The 24,107-nt window shown below is 38.9% G+C and overlaps 1 protein-coding gene across 3 annotated transcripts in view; it reads left to right on the forward strand.

The window, feature by feature from the left end:
• The window catches only part of hspa12a (heat shock protein 12A), a 40,102-nt gene extending 16,514 nt beyond the window's left edge, over nucleotides 1-23,588 (forward strand). Inside the window, exons 5-14 of one of the 3 annotated variants that reach the window (XM_058057283.1) lie at nucleotides 3,636-3,740; nucleotides 3,816-3,932; nucleotides 8,982-9,153; nucleotides 9,260-9,274; nucleotides 10,459-10,545; nucleotides 13,768-13,872; nucleotides 13,942-14,200; nucleotides 16,187-16,290; nucleotides 17,847-20,063; nucleotides 20,310-23,588. In XM_058057283.1, the coding sequence (XP_057913266.1) occupies nucleotides 3,636-3,740; nucleotides 3,816-3,932; nucleotides 8,982-9,153; nucleotides 9,260-9,274; nucleotides 10,459-10,545; nucleotides 13,768-13,872; nucleotides 13,942-14,200; nucleotides 16,187-16,290; nucleotides 17,847-18,478 (1,596 nt within the window). In that variant the 3' untranslated portion in view covers nucleotides 18,479-20,063; nucleotides 20,310-23,588. The remainder of the gene's footprint in view (nucleotides 1-3,635; nucleotides 3,741-3,815; nucleotides 3,933-8,981; nucleotides 9,154-9,259; nucleotides 9,275-10,458; nucleotides 10,546-13,767; nucleotides 13,873-13,941; nucleotides 14,201-16,186; nucleotides 16,291-17,846; nucleotides 20,064-20,309) is intronic. The other 2 variants (XM_058057285.1, XM_058057284.1) reach the window with 2 other exon arrangements.
• Nucleotides 23,589-24,107: the final 519 nt, after the last annotated feature.

Raw genomic sequence — 24,107 nt, forward strand, 5'->3', positions numbered from 1 at the left:
ACTATATTCGCTAATAGGAGTGTAGCGGTGACTATAGGGGTGTTATTTCATGTCTTGAGGGCTCTAATAATGTTAAAAAGCATATTTAGAAGGTGATAAACAGATTTTCTATGCCTTATATATCTTATTTTCACATATTATGTCTACTATATTGGCGAATAGGAGTGTAGAGGTGACTATAGGGGTGTTATTTCATGTCGAGAGAGCTCTAATAATGTTAAAAAGCATATTTTGAAGGTGGTAAACAGGTTTTCTATGCCTTTATATATCTTATTTTCACATATTATGTCTACAATATTGGCTAATAGGAGTGTAGAGGTGACTATAGGGGTGTTATTTCATGTCTCGAGGGCTCTAATAATGTTAAAAAGCATATTTAGAAGGTGATAAACAGATTTTCTATGCCTTATATATCTTATTTTCACATATTATGTCTACTATATTGGCGAATAGGAGTGTAGCGGTGACTATAGGGGTGTTATTTCATGTCGAGAGAGCTCTAATAATGTTAAAAAGCATATTTTGAAGGTGGTAAACAGGTTTTCTCTGCCTTTATATATCTTATTTTCACGTATTATGTGTACTATATTGGCTAATAGGAGTGTAGAGGTGACTATAGGGGTGTTATTTCATGTCTCGAGGGCTCTAATAATGTTCAAAAGCATATTTAGAAGGTGATAAACAGATTTTCTATGCCTTTATATGTCTTATTTTCACATATTATGTCTACTATATTGGCGAATAGGAGTGTAGAGGTGACTATAGGGGTGTTATTTCATGTCTCGAGGGCTCTAATAATGTTCAAAAGCATATTTAGAAGGTGATAAACAGATTTTCTATGCCTTTATATATCTTATTTTCACATATTATGTCTACTATATTGGCGAATAGGAGTGTAGAGGTGACTATAGGGGTGTTATTTCATGTCTCGAGGGCTCTAATAATGTTCAAAAGCATATTTAGAAGGTGATAAACAGATTTTCTATGCCTTATATATCTTATTTTCACATATTATGTCTACTATATTGGCGAATAGGAGTGTAGAGGTGACTATAGGGGTGTTATTTCATGTCTCGAGGGCTCTAATAATGTTAAAAAGCATATTTAGAAGGTGATAAACAGATTTTCTATGCCTTATATATCTTATTTTCACATATTATGTCTACAATATTGGCTAATAGGAGTGTAGAGGTGACTATAGGGGTGTTATTTCATGTCTCGAGGGCTCTAATAATGTTAAAAAGCATATTTAGAAGGTGGTAAACAGGTTTTCTGTGCCTTTGTATATCATATTTTCACTTATAATGTCTACTATATTGGCAATAGGAGTGTAGCGGTGACTATAGGGGTGTTATTTCATGTCGAGAGAGCTTTAATAATGTTAAAAAGCATATTTTGAAGGTGATAAACAGATTTTCTATGCCTTATATATCTTATTTTCACATATTATGTCTACTATATTGGCGAATAGGAGTGTAGAGGTGACTATAGGGGTGTTATTTCATGTCTCGAGGGCTCTAATAATGTTAAAAAGCATATTTTGAAGGTGGTAAACAGGTTTTCTATGCCTTTATATATCTTATTTTCACGTATTATGTGTACTATATTGGCTAATAGGAGTGTAGAGGTGACTATAGGGGTGTTATTTCATGTCTCGAGGGCTCTAATAATGTTCAAAAGCATATTTAGAAGGTGATAAACAGATTTTCTATGCCTTTATATGTCTTATTTTCACATATTATGTCTACTATATTGGCGAATAGGAGTGTAGAGGTGACTATAGGGGTGTTATTTCATGTCTCGAGGGCTCTAATAATGTTCAAAAGCATATTTAGAAGGTGATAAACAGATTTTCTATGCCTTTATATATCTTATTTTCACATATTATGTCTACTATATTGGCGAATAGGAGTGTAGAGGTGACTATAGGGGTGTTATTTCATGTCTCGAGGGCTCTAATAATGTTAAAAAGCATATTTTGAAGGTGGTAAACAGGTTTTCTATGCCTTTATATATCTTATTTTCACGTATTATGTGTACTATATTGGCTAATAGGAGTGTAGAGGTGACTATAGGGGTGTTATTTCATGTCTCGAGGGCTCTAATAATGTTCAAAAGCATATTTAGAAGGTGATAAACAGATTTTCTATGCCTTTATATATCTTATTTTCACATATTATGTCTACTATATTGGCGAATAGGAGTGTAGAGGTGACTATAGGGGTGTTATTTCATGTCTCGAGGGCTCTAATAATGTTAAAAAGCATATTTAGAAGGTGGTAAACAGGTTTTCTATGCCTTTATATATCTTATTTTCACGTATTATGTCTACTATATTGGCGAATAGGAGTGTAGAGGTGACTATAGGGGTGTTATTTCATGTCGAGAGAGCTCTAATAATGTTAAAAAGCATATTTTGAAGGTGGTAAACAGGTTTTCTCTGCCTTTATATATCTTATTTTCACGTATTATGTGTACTATATTCGCTAATAGGAGTGTAGCGGTGACTATAGGGGTGTTATTTCATGTCTTGAGGGCTCTAATAATGTTAAAAAGCATATTTAGAAGGTGATAAACAGATTTTCTATGCCTTATATATCTTATTTTCACATATTATGTCTACTATATTGGCGAATAGGAGTGTAGAGGTGACTATAGGGGTGTTATTTCATGTCGAGAGAGCTCTAATAATGTTAAAAAGCATATTTTGAAGGTGGTAAACAGGTTTTCTATGCCTTTATATATCTTATTTTCACATATTATGTCTACAATATTGGCTAATAGGAGTGTAGAGGTGACTATAGGGGTGTTATTTCATGTCTCGAGGGCTCTAATAATGTTAAAAAGCATATTTAGAAGGTGGTAAACAGGTTTTCTGTGCCTTTGTATATCATATTTTCACTTATAATGTCTACTATATTGGCAATAGGAGTGTAGAGGTGACTATAGGGGTGTTATTTCATGTCGAGAGAGCTCTAATAATGTTAAAAAGCATATTTAGAAGGTGATAAACAGATTTTCTATGCCTTATATAACTTATTTTCACATATTATGTTTACTATATTGGCGAATAGGAGTGTAGAGGTGACTATAGGGGTGTTATTTCATGTCTCGAGGGCTCTAATAATGTTAAAAAGCATATTTTGAAGGTGGTAAACAGGTTTTCTATGCCTTTATATATCTTATTTTCACGTATTATGTGTACTATATTGGCTAATAGGAGTGTAGAGGTGACTATAGGGGTGTTATTTCATGTCTCGAGGGCTCTAATAATGTTCAAAAGCATATTTAGAAGGTGATAAACAGATTTTCTATGCCTTTATATGTCTTATTTTCACATATTATGTCTACTATATTGGCGAATAGGAGTGTAGAGGTGACTATAGGGGTGTTATTTCATGTCTCGAGGGCTCTAATAATGTTAAAAAGCATATTTAGAAGGTGATAAAGAGATTTTCTATGCCTTATATATCTTATTTTCACATATTATGTTTACTATATTGGCGAATAGGAGTGTAGAGGTGACTATAGGGGTGTTATTTCATGTCGAGAGAGCTCTAATAATGTTAAAAAGCATATTTAGAAGGTGATAAACAGGTTGACCTTAACAAAGGTGTCACTGTGCCCACTTGCAGAACCTGTCCATCAATACGGATCTCCAGGCAGCCAATGGGAAGCGCGTGAAAGCTTTGGACATTTTTGCTTACGCGCTGGCCTTCTTTAAGGAGCAAGCACTGAAGGTAAAGTACCTGCGTGACGTATTCGATGCTGGTATCACTGTTACACAACACAACACCGGACTTTTCTTCCTGCAGGAGCTGAGTGATCAGACAGGTTGCGAGTTTGACAACAACGATGTCCGATGGGTCATCACCGTTCCTGCCATCTGGAAAATGCCTGCTAAACAGTTCATGAGGGAAGCCGCTTATAAGGTGGGTTTAAGTCCAGTCTTCTGCACCTGTAGGTCAACAAGGCTGTTGGTAATGTTAAAAAAGCAGCAGGGGGTAAATAGGTTAGCGATACTCCAACTCCGGGCTGCACGGCGGCTAGGAGACCCCGGGTTCAAACCCGCCCCCTCGGCCATCTCTGTGTGGAGTTTGCATGTTCTTTTCTCCGGGTACTCCGGTTTCCTCCCACATTCCAAAAACATGCTAGGTTAATTAGCCACTCCAAATTGTCCATAGGTATGAATGTGAGTGTGAATGGTTGTTTGTCTATATGTGCCCTGGGATTGGCTGGCGACCAGTCCGGGGTGGACCCCCACCCCGCCTCTTGCCCCAAGACAGCTGGGATAGGCTCCAGCACCCACCATCACCCTTGTGAGGATAAGCGGTAGAAAATGAATGATTTGTTATGGCAAAAATGTATTTGGTTAGAGTACGTTTTGGTTAAAGTCGGGCGAATTTATGATGCTAAGCGAGGTTCCACTGTAATTCAAAATGAAAAAGCTGGAGAGAAACTGTCTAGGCGGCTAGGAGACCCGGGTTCAAACCCGCCCCCTCGGCCATCTCTGTGTGGAGTTTGCATGTTCTTTTCTCCGGGTACTCCGGTTTCCTCCCACATTCCAAAAACATGCTAGGTTAATTAGCCACTCCAAATTGTCCATAGGTATGAATGTGAGTGTGAATGGTTGTTTGTCTCCAGTCCAGGGTGTACCCCGCCTCTCGCCCCAAGACAGCTGGGATAGGTTCCAGCACCCCCCATGACCCTCGCGAGGATAAGCGATAGAAAATGAATGAATACTCTAACTCCCCAAATATTCCATCACTTTCAATTCCAATGAACTTCCATAAAGGAGAGATTCCTGTAACGACAAATATTTTTTCAATGGTCCCAAATCCCTGCAGGCATCCTGCATCTCTCCCCTCTCTTGTCAGGATTTTCCGCTGGTCAAACTGCAAAATTCAATATTCAATGAGACGTTTGAATGTGATAATCCGCCTCGTTGTGTCTGGCCTGTGATTGGCTGGAGATCAGCCCCCTTGCTTTAAGATGCTCCCTCCAGACCATTAGCGTGTGCTCGGCTTAGACTGAGGCAGCAGGGATGGGAGGAAGTCATACTGGAGTACAGTGGACACAATTCCAATCGTTTTAAGGGATTGGTTTCCTTCATGCTTTTCTTTTTGGGACAATTAGTAACTTCACGTTATATCTGTGCGTCCTATGATAAGACTGGAAAACAAAGAGACAAATGAAACGCCATAACGTGAATCGTCATAACATGAAACATTATAATGTGATATGCCATAACATGAAACATTACAACATGGAATGTCATAAAATGAAATACCATAACATGAAACGGCATAATGTGAATAGTCGTAACATGAAACATTATAATGTGAGATGCCATAACATGAAACATTACAACATGGAATGTCATAAAATGAAATGCCATAACATGAAACACCATAACATGAATCATCATAACATGAATCGTCATAACGTGAAACAACGTAATGTGAGGTGCCATAACACGAAACATTACAATGTGGAATGTCATAAAATGAAATGTCATAAAATGAAACGCCATAACGTGAATCGTCATAACATGAAACAATAAAATGTGATATGCCATAACATGAAACATTACAACATGGAATGTCATGAAATGAAATGCCATAACATGAAACGCCATAACATGAATCGTCATAACGTGAAACAATGTAATGTGAGGTGCCATAACACGAAACATTACAATGTGGAATGTCATAAAATGAAATGTCATAAAATGAAACGCCATAACGTGAATCGTCATAACATGAAACATTAAAATGTGATATGCCATAACATGAAACATTACAACATGGAATGTCATAAAATGAAATGCCATAACATGAAATGCCATAACATGAATCATCATAACATGAATTGTCATAACGTGAAACAATGTAATGTGAGGTGCCATAACACGAAACATTACAATGTGGAATGTCATAAAATGAAATGTCATAAAATGAAATGCCATAACGTGAATCGTCATAACATGAAACATTAAAATGTGAGATGCCATAACACGAAACATTACAACATGGAATGTCATAAAATGAAATGCCATAACATGAAATGCCATAACATGAATCGTCATAACATTCATTCATTCATTCATTCATTTTCTACCGCTTTTTCCTCACGAGGGTCGCGGGGGTGCTGGAGCCTATCCCAGCTGTCTTCGGGCGAGAGGCAGGGTACACCCTGGACTGGTCGCCAGCCAATCACAGGGCACATATAGACAAACAACCATTCACACTCACATTCATACCTATGGACAATTTGGAGGGGCCAATTAACCTAGCATGTTTTTGGAATGTGGGAGGAAACCGGAGTACCCGGAGAAAACCCACGCATGCACGGGGAGAACATGCAAACTCCACACAGAGATGGCCGAGGGCGGGGACCGAACCCTGGTCTCCTAGCTGTGAGGTCTGCGCACTAACCACCAGACCGCCGTGCCGCCCCGTCATAACATGAAACATTAAAATGTGATATGCCATAACATGAATCATTACAACGTGGAATGTCATAAAATGAAATGCCATAACATGAAACATTATAATGTGAGATGCCATAACATGAAACATTACAACATGGAATGTCATAAAATGAAATGCCATAACATGAAACATTATAATGTGAGATGCCATAACATGAAACATTACAACATGGAATGTCATAAAATGAAATGCCATAACATGAAACATTATAATGTGAGATGCCATAACATGAAACATTACAACATAGAATGTCATAAAATGAAATGCCATAACATGAAACATTAAAATGTGATATGCCATAACATGAAACATTACAACATAGAATGTCATAAAATGAAATGCCATAACATGAAACATTACAACATAGAATGTCATAAAATGAAATGCCATAACATGAAACATTATAATGTGAGATGCCATAACATGAAACATTACAACATAGAATGTCATAAAATGAAATGCCATAACATGAAACATTATAATGTGATATGCCATAACATGAAACATTACAACATGGAATGTCATAAAATGAAATGCCATAATATGAAACGCCATAACATGAATGGTCATAACCTGAAATGCGGTAAAACAAGCAGTAGTTTGAGCAGAGGCAAAGTGTCCAAATGCTCCAAATGAGATGTCGTTAATGGAGAAATTATGGGCTGTGTTGCATATTACGTAAGTTGGCATGGCTGGCTTTGAAGCATCGGAGCAGGAAGTAAATATTGCTAATGATAGGAACGTGCTTCTACCGTCGTCATGTTGAACAGATGACGTCTTCTCTAATCGGTCACGCCACAATTCATCTGGAAGTATTCCCAAGCCTTGGTCTTTGTCATTGGACCAATTCACTCCACTTTGCATGCCTGCTCCCACAGTCACGTCATGCTTTTGTCCTCATGACAGCCCCTGCTTGTGTGTGTGTGTGTGTGAGTGTGTGTGTGAGTGGGTGTGGTTAAAGTGGCAAAACGAGGGGAATGTGGGATTTCATGAGGCCCAGGAAGGAAGAGGAGGGCTGTGTGTGTGTGTAGACTGGGATGATGATGATGATGATGATGATGATGATGATGGTGGTGGATGGGGTGGAGACAACGTGAGCATGCAGTGGATGGGTTGGGCATCTGCAGTGAGTCAGCATTGGCGCTGGGCTTTCTTCATGGTGGAGGAAGGGAGGGAGGTGTCTCCTGGGGGTGATGGGGTAGCCCACAGTCTCTTCTAATTCTTCTTCTTTTTTTTTTTTCTGCACACGTACTACATCCTCTCAAATGTCATTTTGCCACAATAATCCCCAAACACTAGGTCATAAACAAGCGTTCTATGTTTTATATGTCTTATTTTCAAGTATTATGTCTACTATATTGGCAATATGAGTGTACAGGTGACTATAGGGGTGTTATTCCATGTCTAGAGGGCTCTAATAAAGTTGAAAGGCATATTTAGAAGCTGGTAAACAGGTTTTCTATGCCTTAAATATCGTATTTTCACTTATTTTGTCTACTATATTGGCAATAGGAGTGTAGAGGTGACTATAGGGGTGTTATTTCATGTCTCGAGGACTCTAATAATGTTAAAAAGCATATTTAGAAGGTGGTAAACAGGTTTTCTATGCCTTTGTATATCATATTTTCACTTATTATGTCTACTATATTGGCAATATGAGTGTACAGGTGACTCTAGGGGTGTTATTCCATGTCTAGAGGGCTCTAATAATGTTAAAAAGCATATTTAGAAGGTGGTAAACAGGTTTTCTATGCCTTTGTATATCATATTTTCACTTATTATGTCTACTATATTGGCAATATGAGTGTACAGGTGACTATAGGGGTGTTATTTCATGTCTAGAGGGCTCTAATAAAGTTAAAAGGCATATTTAGAAGCTGGTAAACAGGTTTTCTATGCCTTAAATATCGTATTTTCACTTATTTTGTCTACTATATTGGCAATAGGAGAGTAAAAGTGACTATAGGGGTGTTATTTCATGTCTAAAGCGCTCTAATAATGTTAAAAAGCATATTTAGAAGGTGGTAAACAGGTTTTCTATGCCTTATATATCATATTTTCACTGATTATCTCTACTATACTGACTAATAGGAGTGTAGAGGTGACTATAGGGGTGTTATTCCATGTCTAGAGGGCTCTAATAATGTTAAAAAGCATATTTAGAAGGTGGTAAACAGGTTTTCTATGCCTTATATATCATATTTTCACGTATTATGTCTACTATATTGGCAATACATAAAATAATAGGAGTGTAGAGGTGACTATAGGGGTGTTATTTCATGTCTAGAGGGCTCTAATAACAGCTGTAATTACATTGTGCTAACAGATGCACATGTGTGTGCATTAACATTTCCCTCCAATGCATAACCTTCTGGACACTACATACACTCCTCCATGCTCTGTCACTTCCTGCTTCCTGTCCCCCACATGATTCTTTTATCAAATGCAGTATTGAATGAGTACATCTGTGTTTTTTTGTCCATCTAGTCCGGTCTGGTGTCGCGCGAAAACCCAGAGCAACTCATCATCGCCCTGGAACCCGAGGCGGCCTCCATCTACTGCCGCAAGCTCCGCCTCCACCAGATGGTCGACTTGAGCAACCAAAGCACCCAGAATGGCGTCAGCCCGACGGACAATGTGGGAAGTACAATGACCCAAGGTATTACACCCTGAAAATGAAGTGTTTGACTAGTTTTAGAAGCCTAAGCTACGTAGACATTCCCTCATCAGAGATGTCGTTATTCTTTATGTCCCTCCTCCTCTAGCGTCCCCGGGCCATGGTGAGCAAACCTTTATTGACACTAACACGCATGCATGCATGTTTGCACCTATGTATGTTCATCAAATATGTATGTACTGCATTTAGGTTCGATGCCGTCATCCATAAATCCATCAATCAAATCAAGTGGATAATTATGACATGTGCATGTATACATGTGTTTGTGCTGTTTGTGCTGTTTTGTGCAGTTAAAATGAACTTTTTGGTTTCTTATATAGGTCAACCAAAGGTCAGCCATTATTTTTTTTTATTGGAACAGAACACAAACAATGGTAATGATTTAATTTCATTAGAACATGCATCAGATTCCAATTGAGTGCATCCCATAATCAGTTCCCAGTTCCACATGTCCAAAAGGAGTAGGAAGAAGCAAAGCTTATTAAATCCTACCCCTCCATCTAGTACTTTTACAATCAGTAACTGTTACTTTTGTTCACTTCCTGCTTTCCTAATATAGTTTAAGTTTTGTTTTTTTGTTTTTTTTTAAATGTATTTTAAACATTTTGTAATTTTTATTTTTATTTTTATTTTTATTTTTGTTTTCATCAGATTCCAATTGAGTGCATCCCATAATCAGTTCCCAGTTCCACATGTCCAAAAGGAGTAGGAAGAAGCAAAGCTTATTAAATCCTACCCCTCCATCTGGTACTTTTACAATCACTAACTGTTACTTTTGTTCACTTCCTGCTTTCCTAATATAATTTCAGTTTTGTTTTTTGTTTTTTTTAAATGTAATTTAAAAATGTTTATTTTTATTTTTATTTTTATTTTTATTTTTATTTTTATTTTTATTTTTATTTTTATTTTTATTTTTATTTTTATTTTTATTTTTATTTTTATTTTTATTTTTATTTTTATTTTTATTTTTATTTTTATTTTTATTTTTATTTTTATTTTTATTTACAATCAGTAACTGTTACATTTGTTCACTTCCTGCTTTCCATAATACAGTTAATAAGGTTGTTTTTTTTATGTGATGGACAAGTCAAGGGACCGTCTTTAATGGAAGTCTTCTTCTTGGCGTAGGTTTTGGATTCACGGGCATCCCTGCTTGCCTTGCACTCTATTTGAGCCACGCAGCTTCACAGAGCAGACCCCCCCACCCCCACCCTTGTCACCCCCTAAAACCTAACACTAACCCCCCCCTTCTCTCTCTCTCTCTCTCTCTCTCTTCCTAACAAGCAGCTAAGGAGCATGTTCGACGTAACCGGCAAAGTCGCACCTTTTTGGTGGAGAATGTCGTAGGGGAGCTTTGGTCGGAGCTGGAAGAAGGTAGAGTCTCTCATTGTTTGCTTCTGCTTCTTCTTCACTTTTCCTCTGCTGAACTTTGACCTTTATTAGGCTCATTTACATTTTCATAGCAAAAATACTCACCTTACTGTACTGTATACCGCGGGACCGCCAAGAGAATGCTGGAAGTAATCCATATGCCCATGAAAAAGGTCTATTATTGACATACGGCTCACTCCCGCCCCTTGCTAGCTCCGATTTCAGATAAACATTTGCAATAAAAAATGACTCAGTTATAATATAGCTCAGTTATATCGACACACACACTAATCGGTGATCAGATGATCAAGATGAAGTCAAGTCTCACTTGTCTCAAAGCAACTATGGTGCATTCAAGGACCACCTGTGAAACTGAAATCGCAGCCTTTTTTTTCTAATGTTTTTTTAGTGAAGCATAAATACATCAATATTTAAATGGGACCTAATGTGCTCATTTTGGGCCTTTGACATTGAGTTGTGGACTCCTATAGAGTCTTCTTTCTCTTATTATTACTATTCTATTGGATAATAGGAGTGTAAATATGACTATAGGGGTGTTATTTCATGTCTAGAGGGCTCTAATCATGTTAAAAGTGTATTTAGAAGGTGGTTAACAGGTTTTCTATGTCTTGTTTCTTTTAATATGTCTACTGTATTGGATAAGGAGAGTAAAATGTGACTATAGGGGTGTTATTTCATGTCTAGAGGGCTCTAATCATGTTAAAAGTGTATTTAGAAGGTGGTAAACAGGTTTTATATGTCTTGTTTCTCTTATTATTTCTACTGTATTGGATAATAGGAGAGTAAAATATGACTATAGGGGTGTTATTTCATGTCTAGAGGGCTCTAATCATGTTAAAAAGTCTATTTAAAAGGTGGTAAACAGGTTTTCTATGGTTATTTCTCTTATTATTTCTACTCTACAGGATAATAGGAGTGTAAATATGACTATAGGGGTGTTATTTCAAGTCTAGAGGGCTCTAATCATGTTAAAAAGTCTATTTAAAAGGTGGTAAACAGGGTTTCTATGGTTATTTCTCTTGTTATTTTTACTCTATTGGATAATAGGAGAGTAAAATGTGACTATAGGGGTGTTATTTCATGTCTAGAGGGCTCTAATCATGTTAAAAGTGTATTTAGAAGGTGGTAAACAGGTTTTATATGTCTTGTTTCTCTTATTATTTCTACTGTATTGGATAATAGGAGAGTAAAATATGACTATAGGGGTGTTATTTCATGTCTAGAGGGCTCTAATCATGTTAAAAAGTCTATTTAAAAGGTGGTAAACAGGTTTTCTATGGTTATTTCTCTTATTATTTCTACTCTACAGGATAATAGGAGTGTAAATATGACTATAGGGGTGTTATTTCATGTCTAGAGGGCTCTAATCATGTTAAAAAGTCTATTTAAAAGGTGGTAAACAGGTTTTCTATGGTTATTTCTCTTATTATTTTTACTCTATTGGATAATAGGAGAGTAAAATGTGACTATAGGGGTGTTATTTCATGTCTAGAGGGCTCTAATCATGTTAAAAAGTCTATTTAAAAGGTGGTAAACAGGTTTTCTATGTCTTATTTCTCTTATTATTTCTACTCTACAGGATAATAGGAGTGTAAATATGACTATAGGGGTGTTATTTCAAGTCTAGAGGGCTCTAATCATGTTAAAAAGTCTATTTAAAAGGTGGTAAACAGGTTTTCTATGGTTATTTCTCTTATTATTTCTACTCTACAGGATAATAGGAGTGTAAATATGACTATAGGGGTGTTATTTCAAGTCTAGAGGGCTCTAATCATGTTAAAAAGTCTATTTAAAAGGTGGTAAACAGGTTTTCTATGTCTTATTTCTCTTATTATTTCTACTCTACAGGATAATATGAGTGTAAATATGACTATAGGGGTGTTATTTCATGTCTAGAGGGCTCTAATCATGTTAAAAAGTCTATTTAAAAGGTGGTAAACAGGTTTTCTATGGTTATTTCTCTTATTATTTTTACTCTATTGGATAATAGGAGAGTAAAATGTGACTATAGGGGTGTTATTTCATGTCTAGAGGGCTCTAATCATGTTAAAAAGTCTATTTAGAAGGTGGTAAACAGGTTTTATATGTCTTATTTTTCTTATTATTTCTACTCTACAGGATAATAGGAGTGTAAATATGACTATAGGGGTGTTATTTCATGTCTAGAGGGCTCTAATCATGTTAAAAGTGTATTTAGAAGGTGGTAAACAGGTTTTCTATGATTATTTCTCTTATTATTTTCACTCTATTGGATAATAGGAGAGTAAAATGTGGCTATAGGGGTGTTATTTCATGTCTAGAGGGCTCTAATCATGTTAAAAAAGTGTATTTAGAAGGTGGTAAACAGGTTTTCTATGTCTTATTTCTCTTATTATGTCTACTCTACAGGATAATAGGAGTGTAAATATGACTATAGGGGTGTTATTGCATGTCTAGAGGGCTCTAATCATGTTAAAAAGTCTATTTAAAAGGTGGTAAACAGGTTTTCTATGATTATTTCTCTTATTATTTTGAGTCTATTGGATAATAGGAGAGTAAAATGTGACTATAGGGGTGTTATTTCATGTCTAGAGGGCTCTAACCATGTTAAAAACTGTATTTTGAAGGTGGTAAACAGGTTTTCTATGTCTTATTTCTCTTATTATTTCTACTCTATTGGATAATAGGAGAGTAAAATGTGACTATAGGGGTGTTATTTCATGTCTAGAGGGCTCTAATCATGTTAAACGTGTATTTGGAAGGTGGTAAACAGGTTTTCTATGTCTTGTTTCTCTTAATATGTCTACTGTATTGTATAAGGAAAGTAAAGATGACTATAGGGGTGTTATTTCATGTCTAGAGGGCTCTAATCATGTTAAAAACTGTATTTTGAAGGTGGTAAACAGGTTTTCTATGTCTTGTTTCTCTTAATATGTCTACTGTATTGTATAAGGAGAGTAAAGCTGACTATAGGGGTGTTATTTCATGTCTAGAGGGCTCTAATTGTGTTAAAGTGTATTTTGAAGGTGGTAAACAGGTTTTCTACGTCTTGTTTCTCTTAATATGTCTACTGTAAGGAGAGTAAAGGTGACTATAGGGGTGTTATTTCATGTCTAGAGAGCTCTAATCATGTTAAAAAGTCTATTTAGAAGGTGGCAAACAGTTTTTTTTTTTACCTAAACAGCAAAGATAACGTCTGCTTGACCTGACGGTGTGTATGTGCAGGTGACCGTTACGTGGTGGTAGACTGCGGCGGAGGGACGGTGGACCTGACCGTCCATCAGATCCGCCTCCCCGAGGGCCACCTGAAGGAGCTTTACAAGGCTTCGGGTAACGTTGATGTTTTCTCCAACTACGGTGGCATCCCTGGCTTTTCAATCAACATTCTTCCACATCTAGGCGGACCGTACGGCTCTCTGGGGATCGACTATGAGTTTGAGAAGCTGCTGTGTCAGATCTTTGGGCAGGATTTCATCGACCAGTTCAAAATCAAGAGACCGGCCGCTTGGGTGGACCTGATGATCGCCTTCGAGTCACGGAAACGAGCAGCAGCGCCTGGCAGGACCAACCCCCTCAATATTAACTTGCCATTCTCCTTCATCGACTACTACAAAAAGTTCAGGGGTCACAGCGTTGAACACGCCCTTCGCAAAAGCAAGTGAGTCCACCAGGAAGAATTTGGCCAATTTTAAACCGTGATGCTGATCTTTCTGATATCTTCATGACCTGAATAGTACGGAAGCCCGTTTCCGCCACTGAAAATAGAAATGATCCCTATGGTACGTCGAAACTACGAGATAAAAAGTCGAAATTATGAGATAGAAAGTTGAAATAACAAGATAAAAAATCTAAATAACAAGATAAAAAGTTGAAATAACAAGATAAAAGTCAAAATAACGAGATAAAAAATCTAAATAAGATAAAAAGTAGAAATAACAAGATTAAAAAGTCGACATTATGAGATAAGAAAGTCAAAATTACGAGATAGAAAGTCAAAATTACAAGATAAAAAGTTGAAATTACGAGATAAAAAGTAAAAATTTTGAGATAAGAAAGTCGAAACAGTTGGAGCTGCAACACTGAGCACAGGCAGCTCAGTGGTGACAAGCCTTAGAGCGCCCTCTTGTGGCTGCCGACAGGGATGGACACTCCCTGGTCATGTCAGTCAGTATGAAGTAAAATATTGAAAAATATTCATTCATTCATTCATTTCAAGAAAGCTTGTGTATGACCTTCTAAATGCAATTTTTAACATTATTAGAGCTCTCGAGACATGAAATAACACCCCTATAGTCACCTCTACACTCCTGTTACCCAATATAGTAGACATAACATGAGAAAATAAGACATATAAAACATAGAAAGCTTGTGTATGACCTTCTAAATGCATTTTTTAACATTATTAGAGCTCTCGAGACATGAAATAACACCCCTATAGTCACCTTTACACTCCTGTTACCCAATATAGTAGACATAATATGAGAAAATAAGACATATAAAACATAGAAAGCTTGTTTATGACATTCTAAATGCAACTTTTAACATTATTAGAGCTCTCGAGACATGAAATAACACCCCTATAGTCACCTTTACACTCCTGTTACCCAATATAGTAGACATAACATGAGAAAATAAGACATATAAAACATAGAAAGCTTGTTAATGACCTTCTAAATGCAATTTTTAACATTATTAGAGCTCTTGAGACATGAAATAACACCCCTATAGTCACCTCTACACTCCTGTTACCCAATATAGTAGACATAATATGAGAAAATAAGACATATAAAACATAGAAAGCTTGTTTATGACCTTCTAAATGCAATTTTTAACATTATTAGAGCTCTCGAGACATGAAATAACACCCCTATAGTCACCTTTACACTCCTGTTACCCAATATAATAGACATAATATGAGAAAATAAGACATATAAAACATAGAAAGCTTGTTTATGACCTTCTAAATGCAATTGTTAACATTATTAGAGCTCTCGAGACATGAAATAACACCCCTATAGTCACCTTTACACTCCTGTTACCCAATATAGTAGACATAATATGAGAAAATAAGACATATAAAACATAGAAAGCTTGTGTATGACCTTCTAAATGCAATTTTTAACATTATTAGAGCTCTCGAGACATGAAATAACACCCCTATAGTCACCTCTACACTCCTGTTACCCAATATAGTAGACATAATATGAGAAAATAAGAAAAAAAAACAAAAAAAACTTGTTTATGACCTTCTAAATGCAATTTTTAACAGTATTAGAGCTCTCGAGACATGAAATAACACCCCTATAGTCAGTGAAATGATCACTGCGAAGAACAGAACTGGAGGTAGCCGTGATTTCAAGCCTTCATTGTTGTCGTAAAGCTTCCTCTTTTAGAAAAGAAACTTGGTGTACGACTTGGATACTATGAACATCCAGCAGCAACACAACATTTTGGCATGACTACTATTCATTCGTTTTCATTCATTCATTTTCGCGGGTGTGCTGGAGCCTATCCCAGCTGCCTTGGGGCAAGAGGCGGGGTAAAATATGGTGGTGGTATTTGACAAAAAAATACATCCAAAATGTCCATATAGATGATAATGTTGACACCCGCTGCTTATAATGATGCTTTGTTTTGTCTCCAGTGTGGACTTTGTTAAATGGTCATCTCAGGGGATGCTGAGGATGAGTCCCGATGCCATGAATTCCCTTTTCAAGCCCACCATTGACCACATCATTCAGCACCTGAGTAAGACGCACGCCCCGTATCACACGCCACGCACCCTGTCATGGCTTAGTAGCGTATCGGCACCAAACATACGACAATGCTAACGTTTGCCTTTGGGCCTCAACACCGGTTTCTTGGAACTTCATCCCCAATACACCAAATTTTGCCCATGTTTTTGCAAGCAGATAGCACGCACTTGCAAGTACAGCGGGTTGCTAGACTTCAGTGTCACGCAATGTTAAAAAGGTTCTCCTCCCATTCCATGTGGAAGTGGTACTATTTGCTAAATCGGTTATGTATATGAGATTTTAAAAAATGCATGATCAGCAGCAGCCGTCGGAAAATGTCAACGAACTGAGGCAAATTACATTTTTGACATGAACTGAAAAATATGCTAACCAGGGCGTATGCTAACCAAGGTTCAAAATGAGTATTGGAGTGCTGTTTGATAAAAATATACAAAAAAATAAATACATCTGTAATAAGTATAGATGGAAATCGGCTATGCATATGAAAAACAGATATTCTACCAAAAAAAAATTAAATTTCGTTTTTTAGTACTGTTTGATAAAATATACAAAAAAAAATAAATACATATGGAAATCGGTTATGCATATGAAAAACAGATATTCTATGTAAAAATCAGCAGCAGTCATGGGAAAATGTCAACGAACTGAGGCAAATTACATTTTTGACATGAACTGAAAAATATTGCTAACCGGGGCGTATGCTAACCAAGGTTCAAAATGAGTATTGGAGTGCTGTTTGATAAAAATATACAAAAAATAAATACATCTGTAATAAGTATAGATGGAAATCGGCTATGCATATGAAAAACAGATATTCTATGTAAAAAAAAAAAAAATTGTATTTTAGTACTGTTTGATAAAATATACAAAAAAATAAATACATATGGAAATCGGTTATGCATATGAAAGATGGAGATATTCTATGTAAAAATCAGCAGCAGCCGTGGGAAAATGTAAACAAGCTGAGGCAAATTACGTTTTTGACATAAACTGAAAAATATGCTAACCAGGGCGTATGCTAACCAAGGTTCAAAATGAGTATTGGAGTGCTGTTTGATAAAATATACAAAAAAAATAAATACATATGGAAATTGTTAGCTGAGGCAAATTACGTTTTTGACACGAACTGAAAAATATGCTAACCAGGGCGTATGCTAACCAAGGTTCAAAATGAGTATTGGAGTGCTGTTTGATAAAATATACAAAAAAATAAATACATATGGAAATTGTTAGCTGAGGCAAATTACGTTTTTGACACGAACTGAAAAATATGCTAACCAGGGCGTATGCTAACCAAGGTTCAAAATGAGTATTGGAGTGCTGTTTGATAAAATATACAAAAAAATAAATACATATGGAAATTGTTAGCTGAGGCAAATTACGTTTTTGACACGAACTGAAAAATATGCTAACCAGGGCGTATGCTAACCAAGGTTCAAAATGAGTATTGGAGTTGTTGCTGTTTGATAAAAATATACAAAAAAATCAATACATGTGTAATAAGTGAATGAATCGGTGAAATTGATCCACGCTGGCTCTTTCCTTCAGATGAGCTCTTCGAGAAACCCGAGGTGAGCAACATCAAGTTCCTTTTCCTGGTGGGAGGTTTTGCCGAGTCGCCTCTTCTCCAGCAAGCGGTCCAGAACATGCTCCACGGCCGCAGCCGCATCATCATCCCCCACGACGTGGGCCTCACCATCCTCAAGGGCGCCGTGCTCTTCGGCCTGGACCCCGGCATCATCAAAGTGCGGCGTTCCCCGCTCACGTACGGCGTGGGCGTCCTCAATCGCTTCGTGGAGGGAAAGCACCCGTCGGAGAAGCTGCTGGTGAAGGACGGCACGCGCTGGTGCACCGACGTCTTCGACACCTTCATCTCGGCCGACCAGTCGGTGGCGCTGGGCGAGCTGGTGAAGCGCAGCTACACGCCGGCGAAGCCCTCGCAGCAGGTCATCGTCATCCACGTCTACTGCGCCGAGAAGGAGGGCGTGGCCTTCATCAGCGAGTCCGGCGTCAAGAAGTGCGGGACGCTTCGCCTGGATGTTAGCGGAACGGAGAGCACAGCCCCGCGCCGTGAAATCCAGACGCTCATGCAGTTTGGCGACACGGAGATTCGGGCGATGGCGGTGGACGTGGCCACCGGCCGCACCGTCAAGGCCGGCATCGACTTCCTCAGCCATTAGGATCGGATTCGCATTCTACACGGAAACTACACGGAAACTACACGGCTTACACACGCACGACTACGCCGACCTTTCATGCGCTTTTGGGGGTCGTCTGAAGGACAGTCCGTTGCTTCACTTGCCATAGACCCCAAGCTGGACCCGGGCTGGGCCCCATCTGGAATCCATACAGGATCCATGATGGGCCCAAGCTGGACCCATGATAGAAACCATGCATGACCCATGATGGGCCCATGCAGGACCCATGATGGGGCCAAGCTGGACCCATGCAGGACCCATGATGGGGCCAAGCTGGACCCATGCTCGACTCCATGCAGGACCCAAGCTGGACCCATGATGGAAACCATGCAGGACCTATGTTGGCCCCAAGCTGGACCTGTGCTGGGCCCAATCTGGAATCCATACAGGATCCATGATAGGCCCAAGCTGGACCCATGATGGAAACCATGCGGGACCCATGATGGGCCCAAGCTGGACCCATGATGGAAACCATGCGGGACCCATGATGGGACCAAGCTGGACCCATGATGGAAACCATGCAGCACCCGTGCAGGACCATGATGGGCCCAAGCTGGACCCCCATGCTGGACCCATGATGGGCCCAAGGTGGACCCATGATGGAAACCATGCAGGACCCGTGCAGGACCATGATGGGCCCAAGCTGGACCTGTGCTGGGCCCAATCTGGAATCCATACAGGATCCATGATGGGCCCAAGCTGGACCCATGATGGAAACCATGCAGGACCCGTGCAGGACCATGATGGGCCCAAGCTGGACCCATGATGGTAACCAAGCGGGACCCATGATGGGACCAAGCTAGACCCATGCCGGGAACCATGCAGGACCCGTGCAGAACCATGATGGGCCCAAGCTGGACTCAAGCTGGACCCATGATGGAAACCATGCAGGACCTGTGCAGGACCCATGATGGGCCCAAGGTGGACCCATGATGGGCCCAAGGTGGACCCATGATGGAAACCATGCAGGACCTGTGCAGGACCCATGATGGGCCCAAGGTGGACCCATGATGGAAACCATGCAGGACCCATGATGGACCCAAGCTGGACCCATGATGGGCCCAAGGTGGACCCATGATGGGCCCAAGGTGGACCCATGATGGAAACCATGCAGGACCCATGATGGACCCATGATGGACCCAAGCTGGACCCATGATGGGCCCAAGGTGGACCCATGATGGAAACCATGCAGGACCCGTGCAGGACCATGATGGGCCCAAGCTGGACCTGTGCTGGGCCCAATCTGGAATCCATACAGGATCCATGATGGGCCCAAGCTGGACCCATGATGGAAACCATGCAGGACCCATGATGGGCTCAAGCTGGACCCATGATGGTAACCAAGCGGGACCCATGATGGGACCAAGCTAGACCCATGCCGGGAACCCTGCAGGACCCGTGCAGAACCATGATGGGCCCAAGCTGGACTCAAGCTGGACCCATGATGGAAACCATGCAGGACCTGTGCAGGACCCATGATGGGCCCAAGGTGGACCCATGATGGGCCCAAGGTGGACCCATGATGGAAACCATGCAGGACCTGTGCAGGACCCATGATGGGCCCAAGGTGGACCCATGATGGAAACCATGCAGGACCCATGATGGACCCAAGCTGGACCCATGATGGGCCCAAGGTGGACCCATGATGGGCCCAAGGTGGACCCATGATGGAAACCATGCAGGACCCATGATGGACCCATGATGGACCCAAGCTGGACCCATGATGGGCCCAAGCTGGACCCATGATGGGCCCAAGGTGGACCCATGATGGAAAACCATGCAGGACCCGTGCAGGACCCATGATGGGCCCAAGCTGTACCCATGCAAGGCCCAACCTGGAACCTAAGCTGGACCCAACTTGAACCCTTGCAGGACCCATGCTGGAATCCAGGCTGGACCCAGACTGGACCCAAGCTGGGCCTTTTAGGGGGCGGGGCCGTTCCACTGAATCTATCCCATTTGCATTCCCAGGAAATGAAACGTATCAATTCCCAATCACAGATCCAACTTTTCCTTGCCTGTCTCCTAAAGACGTCCTTCCTAAAATCAGAAACAAGGAAATCCTTGAGAATGTCATATTTTTCCAACAAAAGGTTCGAGTTCCTTCTCATCCCGACGACGCTACAACTTTATTTTCTTACAAAAGAAGCCAACAGTTTTGTGTTGAAATGGACGCAGGAATGAATGTCATGTTATTATATACATGCAATACATGCTATTAGCATAAATACCATGTGGTAATATTTCATAATATTTGCAGTCGTGTTCCTCCAACGAGTACTACGGGCTCGGGAAACTCCCGGAAGGACGGAACCCGCTCGTTTTGGACAACCATGTCAAAGTGATGCTAATGCTGTCGTATCGTTGATGAAGTATCAACCCCCAATTATCATAAAAGTATAGAACACAACAGCTGTACATACAGTACATACTGTAGATATATATAGTACTATATATGTACTCTCTATCACTCATCACGTTTCTTTCATGCTCTCTCTCTCTCTTTCGTGTTCTCTACTCCGCTCCACCATCCTGTTATCGTGAGAAACAATAACATCGAATATTACACAAACTCTGCGTACTCACACTTAGTCAGTGCGTAAGTGCACACTTAGCGTACTCGGACTTTTCAGTACATAGATTTAGTGTGTCTACACTATGGCAAAATGCAGTACACTGTCGTTATTGAACCACAGTCGATTAATAATCCATCCACCTCACAGGTGTGCCCGCCGCTGGCCACAACTAAAGGCTGCTACCACAACAAGCTAAAACTCTGACTCTGAAACCCCAGACAGTCTTTATTACGTCTGAAATGTCTTATTTTCACAAATTATGTCTACTATATTGGGTAACAGGAGTGTAAAGGTGACTATAGGGGTGTTATTTTGTGTTTTGAGAGCTCTAATAATGTTAAAGAGAAATTTTAGAAGGTCATAAACAAGCTTTCTATGTTTTTTTATGTCTTATTTTCACAAATTATGTCTACTATATTGTGTAACAGGAATGTAAAGGTGACTATAGGGGTGTTATTTCATGTATAGAGGGCTCTAATCATGTTAAAAAGTTCATTTAGAAGGTCACAAAAAAGCTTTCTATGTTTTATATGTCTTATTGTCGCAAATTATGTCTACTATATTGGGTAACAGGAGTGTAAAGGTGACTATAGGGGTGTTATTTCATGTATAGAGGGCTCTAATCATGTTAAAAAGTTCATTTAGAAGGTCACAAACAAGCTTTCTATGTTTTATATGTCTTATTTTCACAAATTATGTCTACTATATTGTGTAACAGGAATGTAAAGGTGACTATAGGGGTGTTATTTTGTGTCTTGAGAGCTCTAATAATGTTAGAAAGTAATTTTAGGTCACAAACAAGCTTTCTATGTTTTATATGTCTTATTTTCACAAATTATGTCTACTATATTGCGTAACAGGAATGTAAAGGTGACTATAGGGGTGTTATTTTGTGTTTTGAGAGCTCTAATAATGTTAAAAAGTACATTTAGAAGGTCATAAACAAGCTTTCTATGTTTTTATGTCTTATTTTCACAAATTATGTCTACTATATTGCGTAACAGGAATGTAAAGGTGACTATAGGGGTGTTATTTTGTGTTTTGAGAGCTCTAATAATGTTAAAAAGTAATTTTAGAAGGTCACAAACAAGCTTTCTATGTTTTTATGTCTTATTTTCACAAATTATGTCTACTATATTGCGTAACAGGAATGTAAAGGAGACTATAGGGGTGTTATTTTGTATCTTGAGAGCTCTAATAATGTTAAAAAGTAATTTTAGAAGGTCATAAACAAGCTTTCTATGTTTTTTATGTCTTATTTTCACAAATTATGTCTACTATATTGCGTAACAGGAATGTAAAGGTCACTATAGGGGTGTTATTTCATGTCTTGAGAGCTCTAATGTTAAAAAGTTAATTTAAAAGGTCATAAACAATCTTAGGAGGTGGTAAACAGGTTTTCTATGCCTTTATATATCATATTTACACTTATTACGTCTACTATATTGGCAATAGGAGTGTAGAGGTGACTATAGGGGTGTTATTTCATGTCTAGAGGGCTCTAATAATGTTAAAAAGCATATTTAAAAGGTGGTAAACAGGTTTTCTATGCCTTATATATCATATTTTCCTCATATTATGTCTACTATATTGGGTAACAGGAGTGTAAAGGCGACTATAGGGGTGTTATGTCCATGTCTGGAGGGCTCTAATTATGTTACAAAGTGTATCCATGTGGATGAAAGGCTGAAACCTCCAATGCTTTACCCTTGGGCCCTGAAGACATTGGTTGTGGGCACCCCCAATGTCGGATAAAAAAAAAAATGGCTTCGCGTGCGTATAAAATGTGCGAGGAGTTTTAGTGTCAGTATGAACTTAAACCTAAATGATAGCGAAATGAAGACAAAGGACATAAAGTAGACTCCCCAAAAGATGAAATACCAGAATGAAATGAAATAGCAATCTTTCATCAACACCTTTAGCAGCTTTTTTTGACTCAAGCACCTCTTCAGAAACATCCCTCAAAAGACCTTCTTCCCACCCGCCACTCTGAATATGTCGTCAGCATGCCGTGCTTCCAAAAGGAGAGCGAGGAGGTACAGTGCGCCTCCTGCTATGGCATTCACTACGCCCGCTTGAGGAGCCTGCATTGGCAGCTCGTCTGCACGTCTTAAAGGGTCCCTGACATGATTACCTTGGCTTCAGTAGCTTCTGTGGATATTTGGCATTCCCTACTACAGCCAGCTAGCTAGTTCAGTTGCACTTTTTTTACATTATTAGAGCCCTCAAGACATGACATAACACCCCTATAGTCACCTTTACACTACTGTTACCCAATATAGTAGACATAGTATAGTAGACATAGACATGAAATAACACCCCTATAGTCACCTTTACACTCCTGTTACCTGATACAGTAGACATAATATGAGAAAATAAGACATATAAAACTTGTTTATGACCTTTTAAATGCAATTTTTAACATTAGAGCTCTCAAGACATGACATAACACCCCTATAGTCACCTTTACACTACTGTTACCCGATATAGTAGACATAATATGAGAAAATAAGACATATGAAACATAGAAAGCTTGTTTGTGACCTTCTAAATGCAATTTTTAACATTATTAGAGCTCTCGAGACATGACATAACACCCCTATAGTCACCTTTACACTCCTGTTACCTGATATAGTAGACATAATATGAGAAAATAAGACATATAAAACATATAAAACTTGTTTATTACCTTCTAAATGCAATTTTTAACATTAGAGCTCTCAAGACATGAAATAACACCCCTATAGTCATCTTTACACTCCTGTTACCCAATATAGTGGACATAATATGAGAAAATAAGACAAAAAAACATAGAAAGCTTGTTTGTGACCTTCTAAATGCAATTTTTAACATTATTAGAGCTCTCGAGACATGACATAACACCCCTATAGTCACCTTTACACTCCTGTTACCCAATATAGTAGACACAATAAGAGACAATAAGACATAGAAAACATATAAAACTTGTTTATGACCTTCTAAATGCAATTTTTAACATTAGAGCTCTCAAGACATGAAATAACACCCCTATAGTC

This window comes from Doryrhamphus excisus, chromosome 19 (genome assembly GCF_030265055.1).
Source record: "Doryrhamphus excisus isolate RoL2022-K1 chromosome 19, RoL_Dexc_1.0, whole genome shotgun sequence".
In the NCBI taxonomy this organism is placed as follows: Eukaryota; Metazoa; Chordata; class Actinopteri; order Syngnathiformes; family Syngnathidae; genus Doryrhamphus; species Doryrhamphus excisus.